Below are 25,719 nucleotides of genomic sequence, written 5' to 3'. Positions count from 1 at the left end.
GAATTCAATATGTTTTCTAAGAACATCTGGGATGATGAGCCCTGAAATGTTCTTAAACATACAATAAACCTGAAGTGAAGGCGTTTATATCATTACCACGCCAGCATCTGAATTTGGGTATTGGTTGAGATGTAGAAAGCACTATAGGTTCTAGACTCTCTCTAGCTCCCTAGCTGTGTAATTGCTGGGACTTTATTAATTTAACCTCTGCAACATGAGAATGAAAACACCTGCTCTGCATAACTTACAGCAATGTTGAGCGCTTTAAAGAAAAATAATTAAAGCGCTGATCCAAAGCAAGGTGGCATCCCTCTCACAAATCGGAACTCTGAAGTCTCGGCTTCATTTTGGAATTTTCACCGGTCTGCGCAAGCGCTCCTGAAAGAACAGCACAGAGGAAGGATACACCCAAGGTTTTCTTCCTCGTTTTGAGGCCAAAAGAGCTCAATGTAGTTGCGATCTCATATTCCCCAGACCAGTTTTGGGTTCCAGAACCACGAAGTAAGATGGCTGGAGGAGAGATATTTACACAGGCACAGAGGGGGCAGCCTCAGTTCAGGTTGTTACCTGAGTCCCCAGAGACCAGGTGGACTCTCCCCCTCCCCCTACCATGCCAGACACTCAGTCCAGGTTTTTACTTCATTAATGAAATATGACCTCACTTTTCTTTTGTAATCCAGAAGTGTGAGGATACATTTGTTGCAAACTGCATGCAGATAAATGGGGGGCTTCCTTTCGAAACTACATCCTCTGAATAATAATTTTTCATCTACTATACATAACAGTAGTGCATTTCTTGTTAAAACGGCAAGCTTTTTTTTTTTTTACCAAAATGAAAACATTCATTTCTTTATAAATAATTTAAATAGTTTAAATACATATTTCATACCAAGGATATAAAAATAGCGTCTCTTTTTTTTTGATAAATAAAGACATATTCATTTACATGGCAAATAACGTGCAATAGCTGACCACTGGCCACCAGCTCTGTGTGACTGATTGTCTAGGAGATGACATGCAGTGATAAGTGTCCCTTTGCCTTCTGCATTTGAAAAATAGATCAGCAAGAGCTGTGCACTCCCAGGGCCCACAGTCCTACGGATACTGTTCAGGAGTGACACACAGGCACTCAGAAAAAAACTTTGCTGCACTTCACAAAAGCCACCTAGGACAAAATGAATCCACACATTCTCTGTCTGGGACATCTAGCTGCTCAGACCCTCAGGGTCTTTGGACTTTTACCAAAGTCTGTCAAACAGACCAGGAAGTTAATGCCTGTACAGGAAAATGTTCCTATTTTGTTTCTAGGATCCAGGAAGTGTCTGCTACAGTCTGGAGGTGGTTCTGCCTTTCCCCGGACCCTCTCTTCCACAGGTCTCCCAGCCTTGCCCAGTCTTCATGCTGCCAGAGGCAAGAAAGGCAAACCAGGGCTGTCATGCAGTGGTGGAGCTGAAACTGGCGGCTGCCTCACATGCCCTAATATCATACGTTTATGGCTTTAGTATCTTTCACTTCTGCTGGGCTTGTGACAACTTCCAGTGGAAAGTTCTCCGAGGGTTCAGTAGTGATGGATGCCCTTCCTTCCCGGTCCCAAGATCCTGGCAGGTTTTCCAGACTGAAGGAACTCATGGCTCCTTGGCCCAAGCTGCCCTCCTCCGATCTGCTTGGGAGAACCAGGTGCAAAGATGTTTCTGAGGAGGAACAGACAGAGGACGAGAGAGTGGCCGAGATGGACTGCAGAGGCATCAGCGTAGTGTCTGACTGTGGAGAGATGCACCTTAAAAACTGCAAACGACCTTCTTGGACGACCTGGTAGCGGGCAGGTGAATAATCAAGGTTCGGAGAATGATACAGTTCACCGCCTGCAGGATTTTGCTCGTAAACGCCAGTTCGCTGGGGGCTGCTCCCCACAGAGGAGGGATCCACACTCCATATGTCAGGGGTGACATTCCCATGACAAAGCTGGGCTTGGGTATAAGAGGCTCCACCTGCTTGCAAGTGTAGACAGGGTTGGTGTGTGCTCCAGGTCATCCTGGTCTGTAAGCTGGAGGGACACACAGAGGTGGTGTGCAGAGAGCAAAACCGAGCGGGCTGCTGGGGGGACACGACGTGTTCTAGAAGCTGCATCACAGTCCTCATGTCTTTACCTAACTGGGACACCTCCTGAGTCAGTGTCGTTACCTGTGTGGACAAAGCAAGGCAAAAGGCAGCAGTCAGAGGAGCACGGCAGTGATTTCAGAGCAGTGAGGAAGGGAAATGAGATTTCTCAGTAAGAAGGTCTGGAAGGCTGCTTCACCTCTAACTCCAGCCAAGCCCAAAGGGTGAATGGGGTGGCTGAGCACCTGATCTAAAGCCATCCTCTCATTCTGTGGGAACCTAGAGAGACACACATAGTCTGGCCTTCTTTTTAAAAGATTTTACATACATTTTTAAATTGAAGTATTGTTGATTTATAATGCTTCAGGTGGACAGCAGTGATTCAGCTATATATATATATATATATATATATATATATATATATATATTCCTTTCCAGATTCTTTTCCCTTATAGGTTATTACAAAATATTGAATAGAGTTCCCTGTGCTATACAGTAGGTCCTTGTTGATTACCTATTTTATATACAGTAGTGTGTATATGTCAGTCCCAAACTCCTAATTTATCTCCCCTGTTTCCCCTTTGGTAACCACAAATTTGTTTCCTATGACTGTGAGTCTATTTCTGTTTTGTAAATAGGTTCATTTGTATCATTTTTTTAGATTTCACATATAAGTGATATCATATGCTATTTGTCTCAGTCTGACATTCTTAATCAGTGATTTGCAGGTTCCTGGACAAAATTAGAAGTGTGGGTCCATCATCTCTTGCATCTCTGAAATGCAGACAGTGTCTTTTGCTTCCCTTCCTCTGAGTTAGCGGGATGCTCCGTGGTGCGCACCCACCATCCAAGACACCTCAAAACAATGTGGAGACCTGCGTATTGCTGTATATAATGCACTCAGCACGCTGCCTGCCCAGGGTAGACACCCAGTAAATGACGGTTCTCACTCCTGCCATTTCTGGTCAAGATCAACACTTAGTCAGAGATATACTGGCCTTCAGGGGTAGGGAGGGTGCTAAGAAAGAACTCACAACAGACTTGCTAGGATTTGTCTATAGAAAAGGGAAAGCTGCAAAATGAGAGTTAGAAACGAAAAGGTCTTCAAGGTGGGTCCGTCCACATAAGCACTGTGGGGAACCCTGGAGGGCTGGGGTCCATCAGTGAACCAGAACCCCACGGAATTACAACCTCAACTGTGCAGTGTGTTCTTTTTTTTTTTTTTTTTTGTGGTACGTGGGCCCCTCACTGTTGTGGCCTCTCCCGTTGCGGAGCACAGGCTCCGGACGCGCAGGTTCAGCGGCCATGGCTCACGGGCCCAGCCGCTCCGCGACATGTGGGATCTTCCCGGACCGGGGCACGAACCCATGCCCCCTGCATCGGCAGGCGGACTCTCAACCACTGCGCCACCAGGGAAGCCCTGTGCAGTGTGTTCTTTATTCACTTTTCTAGGTGAGACATTTAGTTTGTATAAGACCTTCAAGGGAGACATGACCCTCAAACTCGCAAGAACCTCTGAAGAGTCTTCATTATCTGCTTTACACTTAAACCAATACTGTAATTCACCGGAGGATTTATTTTCCTAACAACCACATCCCATTTTTTAACCATGGAAGACCACCAGAAAATTGAACTTGACTTATATCCAGCTTTTCTGGATGGTTTCTATTCTTCAAAATGAGGAAAACCTATATTTCAGAAAGCAGGCCACACATATATTTTCTAGTCTTTGGTTAGATTCGTAACACGAACACATAGTGTAATATTTTGCCCTCATTGCTATAAGACTGTATTTTATAAAGGACTTCCCATGCCCCGATTTTACTCTCATGAACCACAAACTCCAATATAAGCAGCTGAACCCACTGGCTAAATACCATCAGAAAAAAAACAAAACAAAACAAGACAAAAGGGCAGTTCAGTTTCAATGAAGCCAAAACCAAGATTGCTGTTTGGGGCAGACTTTTTTCAATATTTAAGTATACATTCCTAATTCATCCAGTAACTTCATTCAGTCCACTTCCTATAAGTGCATTCTGAAACGAATTCCCCATGGCAGGCCCATCAGGAGGTAGTGTCATTCAAATCAGGCATTTTTAAAAGACCAGAAGGAGGTTTTTCCATGGTTCAGGCAACCAACTGGTAACACCTGCCTTGAAATTGCCAGGCCAAAACTATTTCTGCCTTGCTGCTAGCATGGAACTCGAGGGACCCTATCGAATACTTGCCCAGGCTTTTCAGCAGATCTAAAATTTTTGGCGAGAAAAAGATATCTCTGAGACTCACATTTAAGAAGTGAAACAGTGAATCTGAGAAAGAGTCTATGTGTTTTGAAATTTTCACTGCAGGTTGTCAATTTCAGAACTTGCCAAAACTCAATTCTAAAGTACACGGGTGACACAAATCATCTCTGGATCTCAGCACAGCAGACATGCACCCAGGGGTTCTATCTTGAGTTGATTAGCCCTTCTATCAAAATTTCAGAAGAGAAAGTTGATACTAAATGAGATGTTTGAAGGATATATTAACCGTCCCCTTCCTGTAGGTGGTCTAAGTTAATGCCTGTATCAAGTTCACCAGGGTTCAGCTCCCAGTAAGAATGCTTTCAGTCAGCCTTAGCATTGAATAAAGACAAAATCTTTGAAGCGCAACTTTGCATTTTAGACACAGCAACAATTATGTTATCCAATAAATGAGTACATTTATAATACAACAAGCTTTTAGGTCCGTTCTCCCTATTGGATCTACAAACAACACTAAGATCAGCAGGGACGCACCTGTAAAGTGGGGACACTAAGGCCCAGAGGTTAAATGACATTTTAAGGTCTCTTATTTCATGAATGACAGTTGTTGGTCTGGAATTCGAGCCTTCTAGTTTTGGTGCTCTATTACAGTATATTAGAGAAGACATTGCCTAAGAGTTGAGAGATTTTTGCCAATGTGGACAGAGTTTGTGAAGAGCACAGATGATACAAAAAGGAGCCTCGTGTAAAAGTTGTCTGCAATGGGTTCATTTTTTTTTTAATTTCACATATAAGCAATGTCGTATGATATTTGACTTTGTCTGACTTACTTCACTTAGTATGATAGTCTCTAGCTCCAATTTATACACAAAACAGAAACAGACTCACAGACATAGAAAACAAACTTACGGTTACCAAAGGGGAAGGATGGGGGGGGGAGGGATAAATTAGGAGCTTGGGATTAACGTATACACACTACTGTATATAAAATCAACAACAAGGGCCTACTGTATAGCACAGGGAACTATACTCAATATCTTATAATAACCTATAAAGGAAAAGAATCTGAAAAAGACTCTCTCTCTCTCTCTCTATATATATATACATATATACACACACACACACATATACGTATATGTATATGTAAAACTGAATCACTTTGCTGTACACCTGAAACTAATACATTGTATTTAAAAATAAAATTTATAAAAAAGTTGTCTGAAATGGTAATTCAACATCAAATAAGTAAATAGTATCTCTAAAAAAATAAGAGTAAAATTTCTTCACAGCAAATTATATGAATGGAACAAGACCAAAAATGTTTGTACAGGGAAGTCCCTGGCAGGCCGGTGGTTAAGAATCCGCCGGCCAATGCCAGGGACACGGGTTTGAGCCCTGGTCCGGGAAGATCCCACATGCCGCGGAGCAACTAAGCCCGTGTGCCACAACTACTGAGCCTGCGCTCTAGAGCACGCGAGCCACTACTACTGAGGCTGTGCGCCTAGAGCCCGTGCTCCACAACAAGAGAAGCCACCGCAAGGAGAAGTCTGCAATGAAGAGTAGCCCCTGCTCGCCGCAACTAGAGAAAACCTGCGCACAGCAACGAAGACCCAACGCAGCCATAAATAAATAAATAAATAAATAAATAAATAAATAAAAGACAACATATGCTTTTAAAAAGAAAAGGGTTTGTAATAAGGGAAAATCTGGAAGTGGGAAATATGTTAATAGACATATTGCTGATGAACTATTTTTTTCTAGCTTTCAAAAGAAACATATTTTTCTATGGTTGAACTACCTTTCCAAGGCCACGTTCGTGGCACTGAACTTTTCCTGAGCATTTACCATAACTTTGAGGCCATGAACTTTGAATGGGACTCCAGAGTCTTGACTAGCTCCAGGAATGTAAATAGCATTAACATTTTCAGAAAAAAAAAAAATTACTATATTAGCTTGAACTAAGCGGAGTAAAGAACCCAAGGAAATAGAGCTTTCTTCAGCTCTAGAGGGTAATGTTCAATTTACATCAGGGAAGACTTCTGTCACTGTGGCACTGGGGACACACCCCTGCCCCTTATTAAAGCTGCATAGGGGATTAATCCTTAGTAGGTAAGGGATCTCTCCCTTTGTAAGGGCAAAGCCAGCTGCCACAGGAGAGATGGCATCTCCTGAGGGTAGAGACTCTGTTCTCACTGAAGGTGATAACATACTGCCACAGAGAGTAAAGCTTCACAGCACTTTTGTTTACTGCTTTCTGCTCGCCTTGCTGACAAATTCATTCTAAAACACAAAAGGCTTTATTCTTAATCAAATGTAGAAAGCAGAGAATGCAAAGTCTCTACTTTCTAAGGGGGGTGGGATTCAATGCTTTTTCACAGCACAGTTAAGAAGATGGGCATTTGCTAAAAAAGGTTGTTGGAACTACCTTATGAACAAGGCACTGTCTGTCCACTTAAAGAGATGTCTTCAAAATACAACATAAACCCAGAATGCTGCAGAGATAGGTCAATAAAAACAAAAAATCATTTGGATCCAATGAACCAATGTTTTCCCATTTACTTCAACAAATGTTTACACTTTTTAAATGTCTTCTGTCACTCATATTAGAAAACAGAGCAGGTACTACGAAGCCCTTCACAAGTCCCACTTGGTTTTTTTTTAATGATTAATTCAATTTTTTTAAATTGAAGTATGATTTACAATGTCGCGTTAGTTTCAGGTATACAAAAGTGATTCAATTATACAGCTATATATATGTATATATATATTTTTTCAGATTCTTTTCCCGTATAGGTGATTACAAAACATTGAGTGGAGCTCCCTGTGCTCTACAGTAGGTCCTTGTTGGTTACCTGTTTTATAGTAGTGTATATATGTTAATACCAAACTCCTAATGTGTCCCTCCCCTCCCTTTCCCCCCTGGTAATGATAAGTTTGTTTTCTATGTCTGTGGGTCTATTTCTGTTTTGTAAATAAGTTCATTTGTATCACTTTTTTGGATTTGGCATTTAAGTGATAGCATATATTTATCTTTCTCTGTCTGACTTCACTTAGTATGATCATCTCTAGGTCCATCCATGTTGGTGCATATGGCGTTATTTCATTCTTTTTTATGGCTGAGTAGTATTCCATTGTATATATGTACCACACCTTCTTTAACCATTCATCTGTCGACGTTTGGGTTGCTTCCATGTCTTGGCTATTGTGAATAGCACTCCCACTTGGTTTTTTAATGGTCCGTTTCCTGCATTTTCCCCTTTGCATACCATCAGTCTGAATACAGTGGGGGTCACATCACACTGCCCATGTGAAGGCTGTACCTCTGACTGGGGTCTCTTCTCCTCGGCCCCTTTTCTGCCTGGTAAGTTTCTCTCCCTTCAAACATCAAACCCCTCATTTCCTCTGAAGAGCTTTTTCCTGACAGCTCATTGATACTCAAAGAGCAGTTTGAGCATCGATAGGACTGTCTGTCCCAACCAGGCTCTGAGTTCCATGCGGGTAGAAGTTATTATTTACCTCAGTGTCTCCTGGACTCTGGGCAATGCCTAGAATACAACATGCACTCAGTAAATCTTGAATGTATAAAAGAATGCAATTCCTGCCATTTTGAAGGGCTTGGTACTCATATTGCTTTCAATTTTTATTTTATGTTATCTCATGATTTTACCATAAACATCATGGGGGAAAGATTCCTACTACAAAATTATGTTGGGAAATCTGTAACTCGTGCTCTTCACCCCAAGTAAATATGTTAAAAGTAGGTATTATGACTGTTAAAGTTTTGCATATAAATTTCCTGAATCAAATCCTTGGGTGTTTCCCAGTTTGAAAGAGCAGGTGGCATTTCCGCCACTAAGAATCCCTTTTATTTTAATGTGTTTCCTTCATAACTGTAGATATAGATCTCTTTTGGCCAAGACTTCTGCTATTTATCTTGCTGCTCTGTAACTTGTCCCAGCATAAACTTGATTTCCATGGGTAGTTTTGATTCCCTGGGGAAATTTCCCGTTTACTGACTCCCATATCTCATGAGTACATGGTGAGTGCCAAGTGACATATTCAATTAAGTTAGTCAGAGTTGTTTTATCAGCTGAAATTTGGCAAAGTTTTTTGCATCCCTAGTTGCCACCCTTCATGGCTATTTTATTTATTTATTTTAATTAATTAATTAATTAATTTTTGGCTGCATTGGGACTTCGTTGCTGCGCGTGGGCTTTCTCTAGTTGAGGCGAGCGGGGGCTACTCTTAGTTGTGGTGCGCAGGCTTCTCATTGTGGTGGCTTCTCTTGTTGTGGAGCTCAGGCTCTAGGCACACCTGCTTCAGTAGTTGTGGCACGCATGCTCTAGAGCGGAGGCTCAGTAGATGTGGCGCACGAGCTTAGTTGCTCCGCAGCATGTGGAGTCTTCCCAGACCAGGGCTCGAACTCGTATCCCTCTGCATTGGCAGGTGGATTCTTAACCACTGAGCCACAAGGGAAGTCCCTTCATGGCTATTTTAGATGTGGCCTTCTGATTATTTCTACTTCCATATATAGTAGATAAAGAAAGCACAACTTAATACACATTATTCTTTTACTTGTGTATTAAGTTACACTTTCTTTACCCGTTTTTTTCCCTCTCCCTTCTCATTCTTCAGTAGATAGGAATCCATCGGTCTGGAATTTAAAACTGTTAGCCAAACCAGTTCACCATTACCATCTGTGTAGGCAATTGTTCACATCCAAGATTTCTCTAGCCCTTCCGAAGTCCCAACTGTTAGGAGGAAGATGTGATGAAAACACCATCTGTGTATCCAAGTAATTCAGTGTTCTAGCCAAAACTTTGGAGCATCTAAAGACTATTCCCTTCTCTGTTCTCCCAACACCATGCATTTAACCGACAAGTCATTAGCTGTTTAGGTTTCCAGGCAGTGTGTTCACTCTTTGGAGCAGCATCTCCCATCATGAATAGAAACACGTGTGTGACAACTGACTTGTCAACTGTCCATGATAATCCACCCACTGATCTTACCATACCGCTAAGAAGGGAATCGCAAAGTGCCACACTTTTTCTATTTCTGCCGTATCCAGGTTTCCTCTGAACTTCTGTTTGGTGCAGAAATAAATCACTGTCGCCTACATTTCCAGAGTACCTGGGCTTCTCCTTTCACGTTTAATTTGTTTCATTCCTGTGACAGTACTTCTCATTCTCCTGAGTCATATTTCAACAAGGGCTTTGTTGTGACGATTAAATAATATGATGGATGTTAAAGTTTATTCCCCACAGGATTGGTATTATGTCAGAATTTCAGGTGTCTGGATTTGATAATGCAACACAGGCATTAAGCTTAGTTGAAACTTGGTGGTAGGGAATACAAACCCGGGAAACACGGAGCCCAAAGAAAATAAAAGCCAGTTATCTCTGTAACTCCTCTCCAGCCTCAGCATGGAGAGGCAAACTATTCCTGTTAACACTTTTACATAATTAATATTGGAAGAAACAGAGTCTCCACGTTTTAGCATTGCCTTGTGTGGCTCTTTCCAGTAGCAAACAGTAAGAGTAATAGCCAGAGATTTTGAAAAATTTTGATGGAGATCCTGTATCCTGTATCCTTAAGTCTAAGGTTTGAGAAATTGCAGTCAGATGGATTAAGACTTTTCTATAAAGGATGAGTGAGTCAAAATAGAATGATGTGCAGCTTGGTGTTGGTAAGAATTGAGTAAGGACCAACATGGGGCAGGGGTGGGTGTGGGTACTGTGGTCTTTCTCGTTTTTATAGTAGCTTAAGGCCTTACACACATCCTGCCATCTATAAATGTTTGTTGATAGACGAGTAATTTAATAAATGTTAAATTTCATGGCTAATTTCTTACTATGAGTTTGTTATTTTCATTTGAACTTGAAGAACTTTCTTCAATCTCCCCTAAAGAGCACTGCAGGACACGGAAGTAAGTATCACTATGCATCTAGCAGGGAAGAATGTTTCATATGATCTCGGTGTTCATGGAAGTCCCCACCACTTCAAAATAGGAAATTTTCAAAACACTGTGTTATTATATGGTTTAAAGAATCCATCTGTGATGTTGGTGACCTGTGGTCCCAATAACACTTGCATGGCCAGCTTTTATACGTGCATTTTGGTACAAGCACAGATTTGCTTTTTTAGTGTGTCTTTGGATTGTGCCTTTTGCAAACAGGAGTGTGAGTTTCATAATGAAGACCAGAATGTGTTTTTGACAATATCTTTCATTTCATATAGAAAATAGCTTCCTTTCATCTTCTATTATTCTCATTTTACATTTCTCAATCTTAGCTATTGGTATGGTATGATTCATGGACTCTGGGTATAACCGAAACTTCAGTTGATAGGGAAAAAATGTGATTTCCATTTCTGTGCATTCAGTGAGCAGATGGGGAATGCATCTGTTGATATAATCTTCTTAGCTTGAGGAGTTCTTGACCTGTCACTCAATTTTTGCCAAACATGTACACATTTTCCTGCCAGACACAATTTTTCTAAATTCAGGGATACTAATTACACCAATCCTCTCCCCCTGCCATGAACACATATACATTTTTACAAACTCTGATTCAGGTAATTAAATGGTCTTTCATTTAATCCTTTGTTATGTTGCATATTTATCATGAGATTCAGACAAGTTCAATCAAATTCCATCAGCAGGCAAAACAAAAAAGACGATCGGCATAATTTTATCCTTGCGTCTTTTGCTTCACAAAGCATTCAAAAACAAGTGACAGTCTTTTTATTTGTCAGCTAAAATAATAACCATACTCGGCACTTGCATAAATTTCAGACAAATGAAGATCTCAGGCCCATTACTGATGAAAGTTATAAATCTTTGCCTACAGCTGGAGAGACTAGAATGTTGGGGGATGAAGTGGCTTATCTGAGGTCACACAGGAATAGTACCAAGGGCTTTGCTTTTGCAGGTGCATCTGATGCCTCTCAAATTATAATAAGAGAAGAATACAAGTCTAGCATGACCAATACAAAATGACCAATTATGGTCTTGAGAGTAGTTACTCCAGTGTTTTCACTGAATTTCTGCAAGCTCAGGTCATTGGACACAGCTGTATCACTTTAGCTGTACTATGCTAATCCATTATTTATCAACCCTTTGCTTTCCTCGTCTTCATTCCTGCTTCCTGTGACAAAGTTTGATTAGTGTCTGAACTGCTTTCTGGCTAAGGGATCCTCACCGCTATCATGAACACCAGACAAAAGTCTGTCTCCTTTCAGAATACCAATTGCATAGGGCAGTGCTTGTCAAGATTTAACATATACAGGACTCATGGTACTCTTGGTTCCAGCTCTCAGAGTCAGATCAATAATTCCTAGTCTTATGGATATAGCTCCTATTCTTATGGATCTAGTCCCTTTGGTTAACTCTTCATATACTGATCTTTCAGTAAGAGCTTAAAATTGAGTCTAACCCACTTCTTTCAGTTCCTTTGGCAAGTTCAGAGTTGGAGTTTTTCATTTGTTTAGATCTTCTTTCAACACTGTTTTGTAGTTTTCTGTATACAAGTCTTGTAGCTCCTTGGTTAACTTCATTCCTAGGTATTCTATTCTATTTATACTATTGTAAGTGGGGCAGTTTTCTTAACTTCTCTTTCTGATAGTTCATTGTTAGTCCATAGAAATGCAAAGGATTTGGGTATGTTGACTTTGTACCCTGCAACTTTACTGAATTCGTTTATTAGTTCTAACAGATTTTTGGTGGCACATTGAGGGTTTAGGGTCTTTGTTCTTAGCGGCTCCCTGAATTTGAAACTTGGCCGTGTCTCAAAGCAGACGACGTCAGTGAGCACCTAGCTGCAGGCGGATTAGAAACGGACACCCAGGCAGCAGCTGGGAAAGTATGCAGTCCAACCCCTTTGAGGGAGAAACTGAGAGATGGACGTTTTTGCTGAGCCTGGGTATATAGCCATGGGGGTGCTTCTGCGCTCTTTAAACACTGTTTCTTTTTTTACTATAGTCCCGTGGGGCTTCTGAACACAAGCCCCATTGGCTTACAGAGCTAGGTGTTTGGGCGGCCCATCCCTCAGGTAGGAACCTTACAAGTTGTGGACACTATATGCGTGGTCCAAACCCTTCAGTCTCAGGGAGAAGCTGCAAGTTGCGGGTTCCCTCCTGATCGCCTGATGCTATGTCTGGGATGGGGTTTATGTGTGACACAAAAGTGTGTCTCAGCGGCCCCTACCTGTTTCCCTATGGGCATTTTTTCATTCACCTGCTGGGTAGGAGTCACCCAGCTAGTTTCTGTATTCTCTCAGAGGGAAATATTCTGTGTGTAGCTGTACATACAGTGCATCATCCACTGGAGGAGGGAAATTCAGGTGCTTTCTGTGCTGCCATCTTGGAGCATTTGTTATCTATTTTCTGTGTTTTAATCCATTGTATTTCTTACCTTTACTGAAGCTCAAATTATCCCATCTTTGGCCACTGGGAGACTCTTCCTATTGGCTCCTGAGTTCTTTCAACATCATACTAACAGGGTTTGATAGCTTTCTTGCTGTGCTCTGAACACAAAGGTGTTCCAGACTCATCATGTATATTTCATGCCCCAGAATTGGAAACAGCCATTCATACAAGAAACTCTGGTTTCCTTCAGTGGGAAATTGTATTTCAAGACCATACTTGTAGCACAGAAATATTTACTGTTATTGGGCTAGCCGCTGTTTTTATTCCTTTTCTGTTGAAAGAGTTTGGAGATGTATGCATGTTTATGATAGTACATCAGTTCATACTAGTGTTCCTAATTCCATTTCAGGACTATAGGGTTCTGACTTAACATTTTTCCATATTATATTTGTATCTCCTTTATTCTACACTGTGAATTCTGGTTACTGAGGTACAGAGAATGATATAATTAGGATATGCCATAATTATAGGCATACATATTTCACTGCACTCTGCTTTATCATGCTTCATGGATATAGTGTTTTTTGTTGTTTGTTTTGTTTTACAAATTGAAGATTTGTGGCAACCCTGCATTGTCAGATAATGGTTAGCATTTTTTAGCAATAAAGTATGTTTTAAAATTAAGGCACGTACATTCTTTTTCTTAGACATAATGCTATTGCACACTTAACAGACTACAGTATAGTGCAAACAAAAGTTTTATATAGACTGGGAAATCAAAAAACTTGTGTGGGGCTTCCCTGGTGGCTCAGTGGTTGAGAGTCCGCCTGCCGATGCAGGGGACACGGGTTCGTGCCCCGGTCCGGGAAGATCCCACATGCCGCAGAGTGGCTGAGCCTATGCGTCTGGAGCCTGTGCTCCACAACAGGAGAGGTCACAACAGTGAGAGGCCCCCATACCATAAAAAAAAAAAAAAATTCTGGAGAATTTTATTGGATTATCAATTTTAGTGTTTGTTAGTGTAGAAAGCCTAACCTTGGCTTTCTTCTTCAGAGACTTGTATTTTTTGTATGTTCAATCGTTTTTGTGTATCTTAAATATTTGTCACCTTCCCTAAAAAATCTTCTTCATCTAGATTAGATGCTTTACATTTTCCTTCTTTTTCACCATCTGTTTTGGCAAATTTGTTTATTTGCTCTTGTGTTGCTTCTAATTTAGTCAATTTCTACAGTGATTCTTTTCTCACTTCTAATTTCCTCTTGACTTTTTTTTCTAACCCTAGAGTTCTATCATTTCATGAAATAAGAAGGAAGACCTTTAAAGGATATAACATTTTAAATTTCTTTAAAGCACATCTGAAACATGGGAACATGTTATTATTTGCCTAATATGAATAATAGTTATTCGCATATCTGTTGTATAAATTTCTATATGTTTAGCTCATGGTTAAAAAGGAAAAACAAAATATTCAGTATGCACACTAGAGTCTTATTTTTATAACCATACCTATGTGCCTTTAATTTAAAAAAAACCAAATATTTTACATGAAAAAAAGAACTAGGGCTTCCCTGGTGGCGCAGTGGTTGAGAGTCCGCCTGCCAATGCAGGGGACACGGGTTCGTGCCCCGGTCCGGGAAGATCCCACATGCCGTGGAGCAGCTGGGCCCGTGAGCCATGGCCTCTGAGCCTGCGTGTCGGGAGCCTGTGCTCCACAAAGGGAGAGGCCACAACAGTGAGAGGCTCGCGTACCGCAAAAAAAAAAAAGAGCTAAATTTCATCAATTGTTTCTTCTTTATCTTTTGTTATTGTACATTTCAATGACCCATTTTTAACCACTGCCAATCAATATCCAAAAAAGCCTGCCAAGAGGTTAGGTTCTTACTGAATTAATGCAGAGACTCTTCCTTTACTTTCGGAGCAGCTGAGCAATGAACGTCGCAGTGAGAAAGACCGACCCAGAGAGGTCTAGAAGAACACTTTCATGGAGCCATGGTACCTAAAGTGTGTGTCAGGGCTCTAGAAAGATTCTTCTTTTAATCACTGACAGACACTTTCCCCCATCAAGTTTCTGGTACTGTAGCTTTAAACAGAAACATGTATTTCCCTAAGAAACTCTTTAATAAATGTTATTTGAACACAACTCTTCATCTCCAAGGCTAAGGAGATTCAGTTTAGAAAGTGAACTTGCAGATCACCAACTGAGGCCAGCACAGGATTGTAGTAACGGTATCTTGTACCAATGATTTGATTTGATTTTAAAAATACATTGAAAAGGTCAGTAAATTACCAGTGAATTTCCCAAGCCCCTGTCTCTCCTTAACACTCTTTATCATTTTATTTGCTTTACTATGCACTCCTTTTTTTGTTTGTTTTAAGATTTGAAAATGCTAACATGTGCAATAGTCATGCATGGGAAACATATATGGGAAAACATATGGGAAATCAATAAATTCCCCTTGAATAAACATATAGTATATTTTATCAGGCTTTCTTGAAATGCTCTTTCTGAAATTATCCTGTACTAAAATTATCTGTCCACTGTTTAATCAAACCTTAGATTTAAGTATCTATCTGGCCAATTTAAGGACTCAAAGGCTCACATATTGAGGTAGGCTTCTGATATTTCAGAGAGGAAATCTTTTCAACAGAGACCAAGGATGGTCTGCTTGGAAAGCTAACCCTCCTGGGCTGGACTGAGGTCTTGTTTCCAAGTCTCTTGCTGCATGTATGATTTTCTCTGGACCTCAGTGTACTTATCTGCAATAGCAGCATATCCGTATCAGGATTTCTAAAGTCTCTTCAAACTCAAAACTGAAATCCCATTTCCCTCTTCTATTCAATGTCCTAATGCTTAATGGTTAAAATGGACATAATGCATAATCCAAGCATCTTTTATTCATTCATCAACCATAAGTATGTGTCTACCATGTGCCAATCGATAACAAAGGGAAAAGCAGATAAAGATTCTTGTCCTCCTAGAACTGACTTTCTAATGGGGGGCGGGGGTAGAGACAATGAAAATGTAGATAAATAAACCATGTGGTGTAGTAGGGGTTTGATAGGATTTTGAGGGAAAACAAATTTGGAAGTAAATTTGGGGAGAGGGGGCTGTTATTTTAAAAAGGCTGGTCAAGGAGGAACTCATCGGGAAGCTGACATTTGAGCATAGACTTGAGAGAGGGAAGAGAGCTGCCCACGCAGATGTCTTGCAAAAGAGGTTTCTGAACAGAGAGAAGGAATACAAGACCTTGAGGTGTTTTATAAGCTGAAACATTATGACAGACAATAGCCTCTCTGCTGGAAGTATCATCTGTAGGACACTGGGGTCATTTGTCATTGTCCTTGAGAAACTGGGTTAAGAGGCGGGGCAAAGGCAAAAGAAGTTGATTATGATGATGAAGAGTCTGGATCTCACATCACTTGAGTAAAGTTTCAAGGAAGAGAGAACATTTATAGAAGGAGAAAATATGCTACAGAGTGGGGAGGAAGAGAGAGATTAGCTACCTTCAAAATCTAAAGTATTTCGTTTAAAAAGATCAGTTAGGTGGCTTTTTCTGTTCTAATCAAGAGCAAAAGAAGTAGGAAAAATGAATAACAGGTTTTACAGAGTTATATCAGCTAAATATAGCGAAGAGGTTTCTAATAGCTAAAGCATTTGAGAAATGAAGTCAGCCACTGTCTGCATGGTTTGCTGTCATTAGGAACATTTGAAGAATTTTTAAAAATAGAGATGCCCAGTGCCAGCTCTAGGGGTTCTGAGAGTCAGTCCACGATGGGCTACAGGAAAGGTAATTTTAAAAATATTTATTCATTATTTTACATATTAATTTATTAAACATATTTATAATCATGTAAAAAATATATTCCCAGAGAATTTGAAAGCACAACCAGGTCTGGGAAGCATTGCCATAGATTTCTCTAGAGCATGGTGAGATTCTTACTACAGAAAATATTCAGGTAAAATAATTTCTTGCCAGTAACCTCAGAAAGAAAATTCTCACATTGGGTGAAAAGTCAGAGTAGGTGTCCTCTAAGATAGCTCTCAATTCTCAGATTTCATGATTCTACCACATTATGAAACTATAACAGTATGAAGGTAAAGTTGCATAATTATTTGTTTCAGGACAATTCTTTTACCCTTTATTTTATTTTAGTTTTTTTTGCGGTATGCGGGCCTCTCACTGTTGTGGCCTCTCCCGTTGCGGAGCACAGGCTCTGGACGCGCAGGCTCAGCGGCCATGGCTCATGGGCCCAGCTGCTCCACGGCATGTGGAATCTTCCCGGACCGGGGTATGAACCCGTGTCCCCTGCCTCGGCAGGTGGACTCTCAACCACTGCGCCACCAGGGAAGCCCTGTGTTCATTTCTAATTGTGCACAAGTGAATGGAAAGTGTTGGTCCTCATTCCTCTAGGTGCCTTATTGTTCTCTAGTAAGAAGATTGGAAAAAATCCAAGCCTCCCCAAGTTCATGTTTATTTATTTTCTAGTTCTGAACATTGAGTTACTTGAGATACGGAGCATTCTCTATTGCACTTCAGTAAAGTCTGAATACTTTAAAAATAACAAGAATAATTTTGAGGCAACTCACAGAATTTTTTTGGTGATGTAATCCAAGTTTTTAGGAGTCATGTGCTCTATTTGGGGGAAGGAAGAAATGTGCACGTGAAAATAATATAAAACTTTATAAAACCAAATGCTGAATGGCAAGGTTGGAAAGCAGGTGTTGAAGTGCAGAAAAGGGACTTTGGAAATGGGATTCATTGTGGAAGAGTCAAGGAGATTCACAGGAGATTGGAGGTAGAATGGATGTTAAAGGAATTGGAGCCCTTTTGAAAGATCTGTGGTGTTCTCATTTTTAAAAAGGGGAAATTCATGTTAGCAGGGAGAGGATAGGAAAGAAAAAGGCTTCGGCCAACCTTTCCAACTCTAGGATCCTAAAAAAAAGTTCCAATGTCATTTGTAGTTGTTGGATTGGATTAATTATTGAAATTAATTTTCCTAATGATGAAATGAAAAATGGCAGAGCTAAATGTTTTTGAAAGATTGCATCAACTTACAAACTTTTAGGAGGTATGGGGTTGATTACCCTTGTCCGTTTTTAAAAAATAACCAGTAATTCTGAAACTATCAGTTAGTGGGCAGTTAATAACTAGCTACCAGCAACTGGCTAATTTCTAGGAATGAATAATTAATAACCAATGGTTTAATTTCCTTTGAATTTTCCTATACTTGTTTGTATACATAGTAACTCATTTTACTAAATATTTCCATTTGTATCTCTAAAATAGATCCACTTTCCAACCAACTCTGCCCCTTGGAGGCTGGCTTGTATGATCTCCATCAATAGGCTCATTGGCTTCTGGCTGGGTTTGGCCATTGAAAAACACCATCGAATCAGAGGGAGGCAGGAGAGGGAGGTCAGGGCATGTGTTCCTCTGGCTGCTTCCCTGCAGGGTTGAGGTGGACAGGTCACAGAAAGTACCAACGAAAGATCGTGGCTCCTGTCACGTAGCTTTCTCCATCCAGCTTTCTCTGACTCAAGATTCTGTAATCATTCTCTACTCTGGCCCCGCAGACCAAGGAGTGGTAGTGAACTACTGTTGACACTGCCCCAGAGTGGGAGGGGCTGTTCCATCCTTTGTGGTTTCCCTACACTCTACTAACTCCTGTAAATACTCCTTTTATTCAACTCATCGCAAATTGCTCATTTGGAATGTGGCATTGGTCTCACTTGGACACATAACTGTCATATCCATTTAGTCCCTCTATTCAAAGACGAGAAGAGGCCCATATATAAATACTCCCAGGCAAAGAGGACAAAAATAGTTGATCTCCAAAAGTTACATGCATTTAAAGTCTACACCTCACAGGACAAGCTTTTTTTTTTTTTTTAATTATTATTTTATTTTATTTTAGGCTGCATTGGGTCTTCGCTGCTGTGGGGGGGCTTTCTTTAGTTGCAGTGACTTGTTGCGGAGCATGGGCTCTAGGCACGTGGGCCTCATCAGTTGTGGCACACGGGCTCAGCAGTTGCGGCTGGCAGGCTCTAGAGTGCAGGCCCAGCAGTTGTGGCGCACGGGCCTAGCCGCTCCGCGGCATGTGGGATCCTCCTGGACAAGGGCCCAAACCCATGTCCCCTGCATTGGCAGGCAGACTCCCAACCACCGCGCCACCAGGGAAGCCCCAGGACAAGCTTTTGAGTGGCGTATTTTTTTTTTCTTTTGAGAGAGTCTCACTATTCTTGAGGGTTTATTTTAATTAATCTACTTATTTATTATCAGTAAAACTCTCATGAGAGCTACAAATCTGCCTAGAGGCTTGAGAACTGGAAAATAATCAAAAAGTGTCCTACAAATCATTAATTAGTTGGATATATTCCAGTTTAGAAACCTGTGTCCACAAAATGCAAGACTAATATCAACAATACATATGTATTAAAATAAAAACGCATAATGGTTTTGCCAGCAGTTTAAATGGACTTTGTTTTTCTATGTCAAAAAGTGAAGTATATAGCCTTTGCTTATGTCTTGCTTTCGAGAATTGATGGTCAAGTACTATTCATGATCATGATGAGGAAGAAAAGAGACTGTACAGTCAGATATTGGGATGGTCTGGCAATTCTATCAGTGTGTTTCAGTTGAATCAACTGTTGATGAAAAGATATAATGATAACACCAATTCAGAGGACTAAAGAATAACTTTACCATAGAGTATTACTCATGCAGGTTTCCTTGTGTGAATTTCTGATAGAACCCTGAGTTTTCATAGCCATTTAGGAAAGTAGTAAAGCAACTCTTTCTTTTAATTGAAGTATAGTTGATTTGCAATGTTGTGTTAGTCTCAGGTGTACAGCAAAGTGATTCAGTTATACATACATATATATTTATATAATCTTTTTCAGATTCTTTTCCATTATAGGTTATTACAAGATATTGAATTTAGTTCCCTGTGCTGCATAGTAGGTCCTTGTTGTTTATCTAAGCAAAGCAACTCTTAATTAAAGAACAACCTGTTATTACTATTCTATTTATTTGACTGAAAGAGCCTTCACTGATCTAGTGACACAAATTTGAAACTTATCTGGTAGCTTTCTTAAATATAACCTAGAAAACAACTGAGATTCTCTGTTTTTCAGCAGAAAACATTTCATTACCTGTATGTGTTTGCTTGGTTATTGTATGACACATTTAATTGGGGATATATTGGCATTCAATCTTAAGCAAAGGAAAGAGGAAACAAAATTTTCCTATTAATGTTTGGGTGCTGTGGTAGATATTACTAGTGCTTACTAGTATCTAGTTTTCTGTTACTTCTGGAGTACACAGAAAATTATACTTTTTTATCTCTTGAAATTAACTGTACCAATGGAATTAGTTCTAGTTAATGAAATATAAACAGAAATGACGTGTATATCTTTTGAGCCAAAACAATTGTCCGTGCTCTGCTCTTCAAATGGAACATAGCTAATCAATGACATTCCAGGTAGTGGTGCCCCCTCGAGCTAACTAATATTAGGCGTTTGGTTGAACAAGAAATAAATTTGAACCAATGCGATCTGGAGTTTGTTTTTTACCTCAGTATACTTTACCCTGTAACAATGCCTATCTGAGAATAATGGGACTCTTCAATATTTCAGAGAAAGTTACTAGACTTTTTTGAGGAAGTTGCAAATGAGAAATTTAAAAGATATTAAAACAAGTTGAAGGATGTCGATGTTACAAAACACAATTTGAAATTGGATGTATAGTCTTAGTGACTATTATAAAATGATGCTTTAAAGCCTTAGGAAAATAGTGGATCTAGGGAGATAACTGGAATAGCTATTTTTAAAGAACATGATCTATGATCCAATTATGAAATGTGATGCAAACACAATCGTGTCGGAAAAGAAGATGCTTTTCTGTCAGTCTCCATAGCAACAAGAACTTGGACTCTAACATGCTAGAGGCCAAGTTGATACGTGTAGATTTCTCAAATCTCTTAACAGTGTGCTAATGTGTCAATGAAACAAAGGGCTCCAAATCACTCAGTGAGATTCCCAGCAAAGTAGTGGTGTCAAGAATAGAGCTGGTCTTCCCCAAATTTTGGTTCTGCTCCCATATATGTATAACTTACAATATATGAAGTTATAAAAGGTAAAAGTCACTTTCTAAATTCTGGAGTTTGAGAAAATGTTTAATTTTGTCTCATGAAAAGAACCACAACATCTTGGCCATAGGGGAATATTTTTTAAAAAATTAGAAGGAAAAGGATTATGCCCACCAAAGCAGCTTGAACATTGAAACAGCCCAATGATTTAAACTGGAAATAAAGCCACTGGTCTGACAAACAGAAGGTATTTTGTGGATGTGACGGTTTTTATTTACCAACGTGACTGGGCCATGGGGTGCCCAGACATTTGGTCAAACGTTGTTCTGGGTGTGTCTGTGAAGCTGTTTCTGGATGAGATTAACATTTGAATCAGTACACTGAGTAAAGCAGATTGTCCCTAATGTATGTGGGCCTCCTTCAATCAATTGAAGACCTGAATAGAACAAAAAGTCTAAGAGGGGACTCCTCCTGCCTGACTATTGATCTGGTACGTCAGCCTCCTCCTGCCTTCAGATTCAAACTGAAACATAAGCTCTTCTCAGGTCTTGAGACTGCTGACTTTTGGATCAGGACTTGCAGACTTATACTACTGGTTTTCAGACCTTTGGATTGGACCTGGAACTACCTCATCAGCTCTCCTGGGTCTCCAGTTTGCCAACTGCAGAACTGTGACTCCTCAGCTTCCTAACTGCATGACCCAATTCCTTATAATAAATCTCTCTCTCTCACTCACTCTCTGTTAATATATGTGTATATCCACATATATGTTTTGGGCAACATATGAGAAGTACAAACCTTTATAGAAATCAATTGGTAAAGACTGTACTTGAAGTGAACTTTAAGCAGGTGCAAAAACAAAAATCAAGAATGTTCTGGGAACATGAAAAAGAGACCCAAAATAAGAACGTGAATACACCCTAGTATATAAAATGGGGCGAAACCAAACTCAGAATAGGATAAAGTAAAAAAGGAAGGTGAGAATTTTGGATAACATCTGAAAGAGGCTTTTTCCTTAGTTCGGTGCTTTTCGTATTATTCCAAGGTATGCTAATGCGAGACAAAATGTTCACAGTTATTTTGTCATTAAAGTGATCCATAAGCAAATGCATTTGGTCGGTGCAGGCTAAAAATAACAATTTAGTTTCTTTACTGCAAGAATTCATAGAGTCTTAGTATGCTAATGACTAATGTGCATCCCTAAGAATATGAGTTAATTTTAAGTAAAGTATACCAGATGTATTTAACCACAGAGGAATTGTTCTCTAAGTTTTATTTTAAATCATCTGAAAAAGAACAAAAATGTTCAAGTATTATATATGTTTTTGGAATTATATAAAGTAAGTGAGGAACGTCTACCCCTTGGTCTATGTAATCCTGTTTTATTAAGTAACCATCATAAGTGTTTTGAACTTATCTTAAAAAAGAATATTTGATAATGTAAGAAGCCCACAATTAGTAAGTGAAAACAAGCAAACAGGAGATAAATAGAAAATAAAAAGTAAAATAGAAGATGTAAATCAAACTATATCAATAATATTAAATATGAATGAATTAAGCCATCTAATCAAAAGGCAAATATTGATAGATTGAATAAAAAAAACAAGACATCTATAAGCTGTCAACAGAAGACACACATTAGAGTCAAATATACAAGTAGGTTAAAAGAAGAAGAATGAAAAAAGATATCATGCAAACAGCAACCATAAGAAAGCTGGAAAAGCTATACTAATATCAGAAAAAATAGACTTAAAAATTTTACTAGGGATAAAGAAGAAACATTTGGTAAAACAGGTGGTCAACTTTACAGGAAATGATAACAATTTTATATATATATATAGAACAACAGAGCCCTAAATACATGAAGCAAAAAAAGTCAAAATTGAAGGGAGAAATAGATAATCAGTAATGGTAGTTAGAGACTGCAATATCTCATTTTTAATAATAAATAGAACAACTGGGCAGATCAACAAGGAAATAGAAAACTTGAACGTCACAGACCTATAGTCATAGACATAACAGACATCTATAGAATATTCACCCAACAACAGCAGAATACACAGTCTTCTCAAGCGCACACAGAACATACTCCAGGTAGACCATATGCTATGCCATTAAGTAAACCTAAATAAACATAACAGGATTAAAATCATACAAAGTGTGTTCTTCAAATATAATGGAATGAAATTAGAAATTAGTAATAAAGAAAATTGGGAAATTCTCAAGTATGTGGACATTAAATCACACATTACTAAATAAGCAATAGGTCAAAGAAGAAATCACAGGAGAAATTAAAAAATAATTTGAGATAAATGAAAATGAAAACACAACATACTCAAGTTTATGGGATGTAGTTAAAGCAGTGCTTAGGGAGAAATTTATGGTAATGCCTATTGAAAAAGAAGAAAGATATAAAATCAACTTCACCTTAAGGCACTGGAAAAAGAAAAGTGAACTAAATTCAAAGGAAGCAGGAAGAAGGAAATAATGAGGATTAGAGCAGAAAACAATGAAAATAGAGAATAAAAATGAAGAAAAATGATCAAAACCAAAAGCTGTTTTTTTGAAAATATCAACAAAATTGACAAAGCTTCACCTAAATAAAAAGAGAGATGACTCAAATTACTAAAATCAGGAATGAAAGAGGAGACATTACTACCAACATTACAGAAATGAAAAGAATCATAAGGAAATACTTTGAATGCTATAGGCCAACAAGTAAGATAACAGATGAATTTGACAAACTTCTACAAAGATGTAAACTACCAAAACTGACTAAAGAAGAAATAGAATATCTAAATAGACCTATAAAAGTAAAGTGATTAAATTAGTAATCAAAAAACTTTCCACAAAGAAAAGCCCAGGACCAGATGGCTTCACCAGACCTTTAAGCGAGCATTAATAGCAATTCTTCACAAACTATTTAAAAACATAGAAGAGGAGGGAACACTTCCCAACTCATTTTATGAGACCAATATTACTCTCACACGAAAACCAGACAAAGATATCACAAGAAAAAGAAAACTGTAGACCAGTAATTTATGAATATAGATGGCAAAAATCCTCAAAAAAATACTACCAAATTGAATCCAGCAATATTTAAAAGGGATTCTACACCATGACCAGGAGGATTTATTTTAAGAATGCAAGTTTAGTTTGCCATCCCCAAATCATTAATTAACATAATATACCATATCAGTAGAATAAAGGACAAAAAACAGACAAACACATTGTCATCTCAATAGGTGCAAGAAAAAGCATTTGACAAAATTTAACATCCCCTTGTGATAAAAACACTCAACAAATCAGGGATACAAGGGTACTCTCTCAACATGAAAAAGGGAATTTATGAAATACCCACAGTTAACATCATATTCAATGGTGAAAGACAAAGACTTCCTTCCCAAGGGGAGACACGAGAGAGGGATATTTCTTTCCATTTCTATTCAGTGAAGTACTGGAAGTTCTAGCCAAGGCAATTAGGGAAGAAAAGGTAATAAAAGGCATTTAAATTGGAAAGGGAGAAATAAAACTATCTCTATTTCTAGATGGCATGATCTAATATAAAAAATTTCCAAAAAACCCACTCCCAAATTATTAGCACTATTTAAAATGTTTGGTAAAGTGGCAGGATACAAGATGAGCAAGCAAAAATCAGGTGTATTTCCGTACACTATAAGTGAACAATCCAAAAATAAATTAAGAAAACAATTTCATTTACAATAGCATCAAAAACATTAGAACTCCCTTAAAAAACTAAAAATAGAACTACCATAAATCTACAAACAGTAAATGCTGGAGAGGGTGTGGAGAAAAGGGAACCCTCTTGCAAGGTCGGTGGGAATGTATATTGATACAGCCACTATGGAGAACAGTATGGAGGTTCCTTAAAAAACTAAAAATAGAACTACCATACGACCCAGCAATCCCACTACTGGGCATGTACCCTGAGAAAACCATAATTCAAAGAGTCATGTACCACAATGTTTATTGCAGCTGTATTTACAATAGCCAGGACATGGAAGCAGTTTAAGTGTCCATTGACAGATGAATGGATAAAGATGTGGCGGGGCTTCCCTGGTGGCGCAGTGATTGAGAGCCTGCCTGCTGATGCAGGGGACACGGGTTTGTGCCCCGGTCTGGGAAGATCCCACATGCCACGGAGTGGCTAGGCCCGTGAGCCATGGCTGCTGAGCCTGTGCGTACGGAGCCTGTGCTCTGCAACAGGAGAGGCCACAACAGTGAGAGGCCTGCGTACCTCAAAAAAAAAAAAAAAAAAAGAAGATATGGTACATATATACAATGGAATATTACTCAGCCATAAAAAGAAACGAAATTGAGTTGTTTGTAGTGAGGTGGATGGACCTAGAGACTGTCATCAGAGTGAAGTAAGTCAGAAAGAGAAAAACAACTGTATGCTAACACATATATACGGAATCTAAAAAAAAAGATTCTGAAGAACCTAGAGGCAGGACAAGAATAAAGACGCAGACGTAGAGAATGGACTCGAGGACACGAGGAGGGGGAACAGTAAGCTGGGACGAAGTGAGAGAGTGGCATGGACATATATACACTACCAAATGTAAAATAGATAGATAGTGGGAAGCAGCCACATAGCACAGGCAGATCAGCTTGGTGCTTTGTGACCACCTAGAGGGGTGGGATAGGGAGGGTGGGAGGGAGATACAAGAGGAAGAAGATATGGGGATATATGTATATGTATAGCTGATTCACTTTGTTGTACAGCAGAATATAACACACCCTTGTAAAGCAATTATACTCCAATAAAGATGACAAAAAAATATTAGAACTCTTAGGAATACATTTAACCAAGGAAGTGCAAGACTTGTACACTGAAAACTATAAAATATTGTTGAAAGAAATTTAGAAAGAAATGGATAGACACATAGAGCAATAGAATAGAATT

The 25,719-nt window shown here is 39.2% G+C and overlaps 1 protein-coding gene across 2 annotated transcripts in view; it reads right to left on the bottom strand.

Annotated features, from left to right (window-relative positions):
• Positions 1-832: 832 nt before the first annotated feature.
• The window catches only part of KCNH8 (potassium voltage-gated channel subfamily H member 8), a 387,984-nt gene continuing 363,097 nt past the window's right edge, over positions 833-25,719 (bottom strand). For both annotated transcript variants that reach the window (XM_060297633.1, XM_030876350.2), the window contains one exon: positions 833-2,181. In XM_060297633.1, coding sequence (XP_060153616.1) covers positions 1,483-2,181 — 699 coding nt within the window. In that variant the 3' untranslated portion in view covers positions 833-1,482. The remainder of the gene's footprint in view (positions 2,182-25,719) is intronic.

The sequence above is a fragment of the Globicephala melas genome, chromosome 4, assembly GCF_963455315.2.
Source record: "Globicephala melas chromosome 4, mGloMel1.2, whole genome shotgun sequence".
Classification (NCBI taxonomy): Eukaryota; Metazoa; Chordata; class Mammalia; order Artiodactyla; family Delphinidae; genus Globicephala; species Globicephala melas.
Note: the sequence above shows the minus strand (reverse complement) of the source record. Positions and strands in the feature narration are given on the sequence as shown.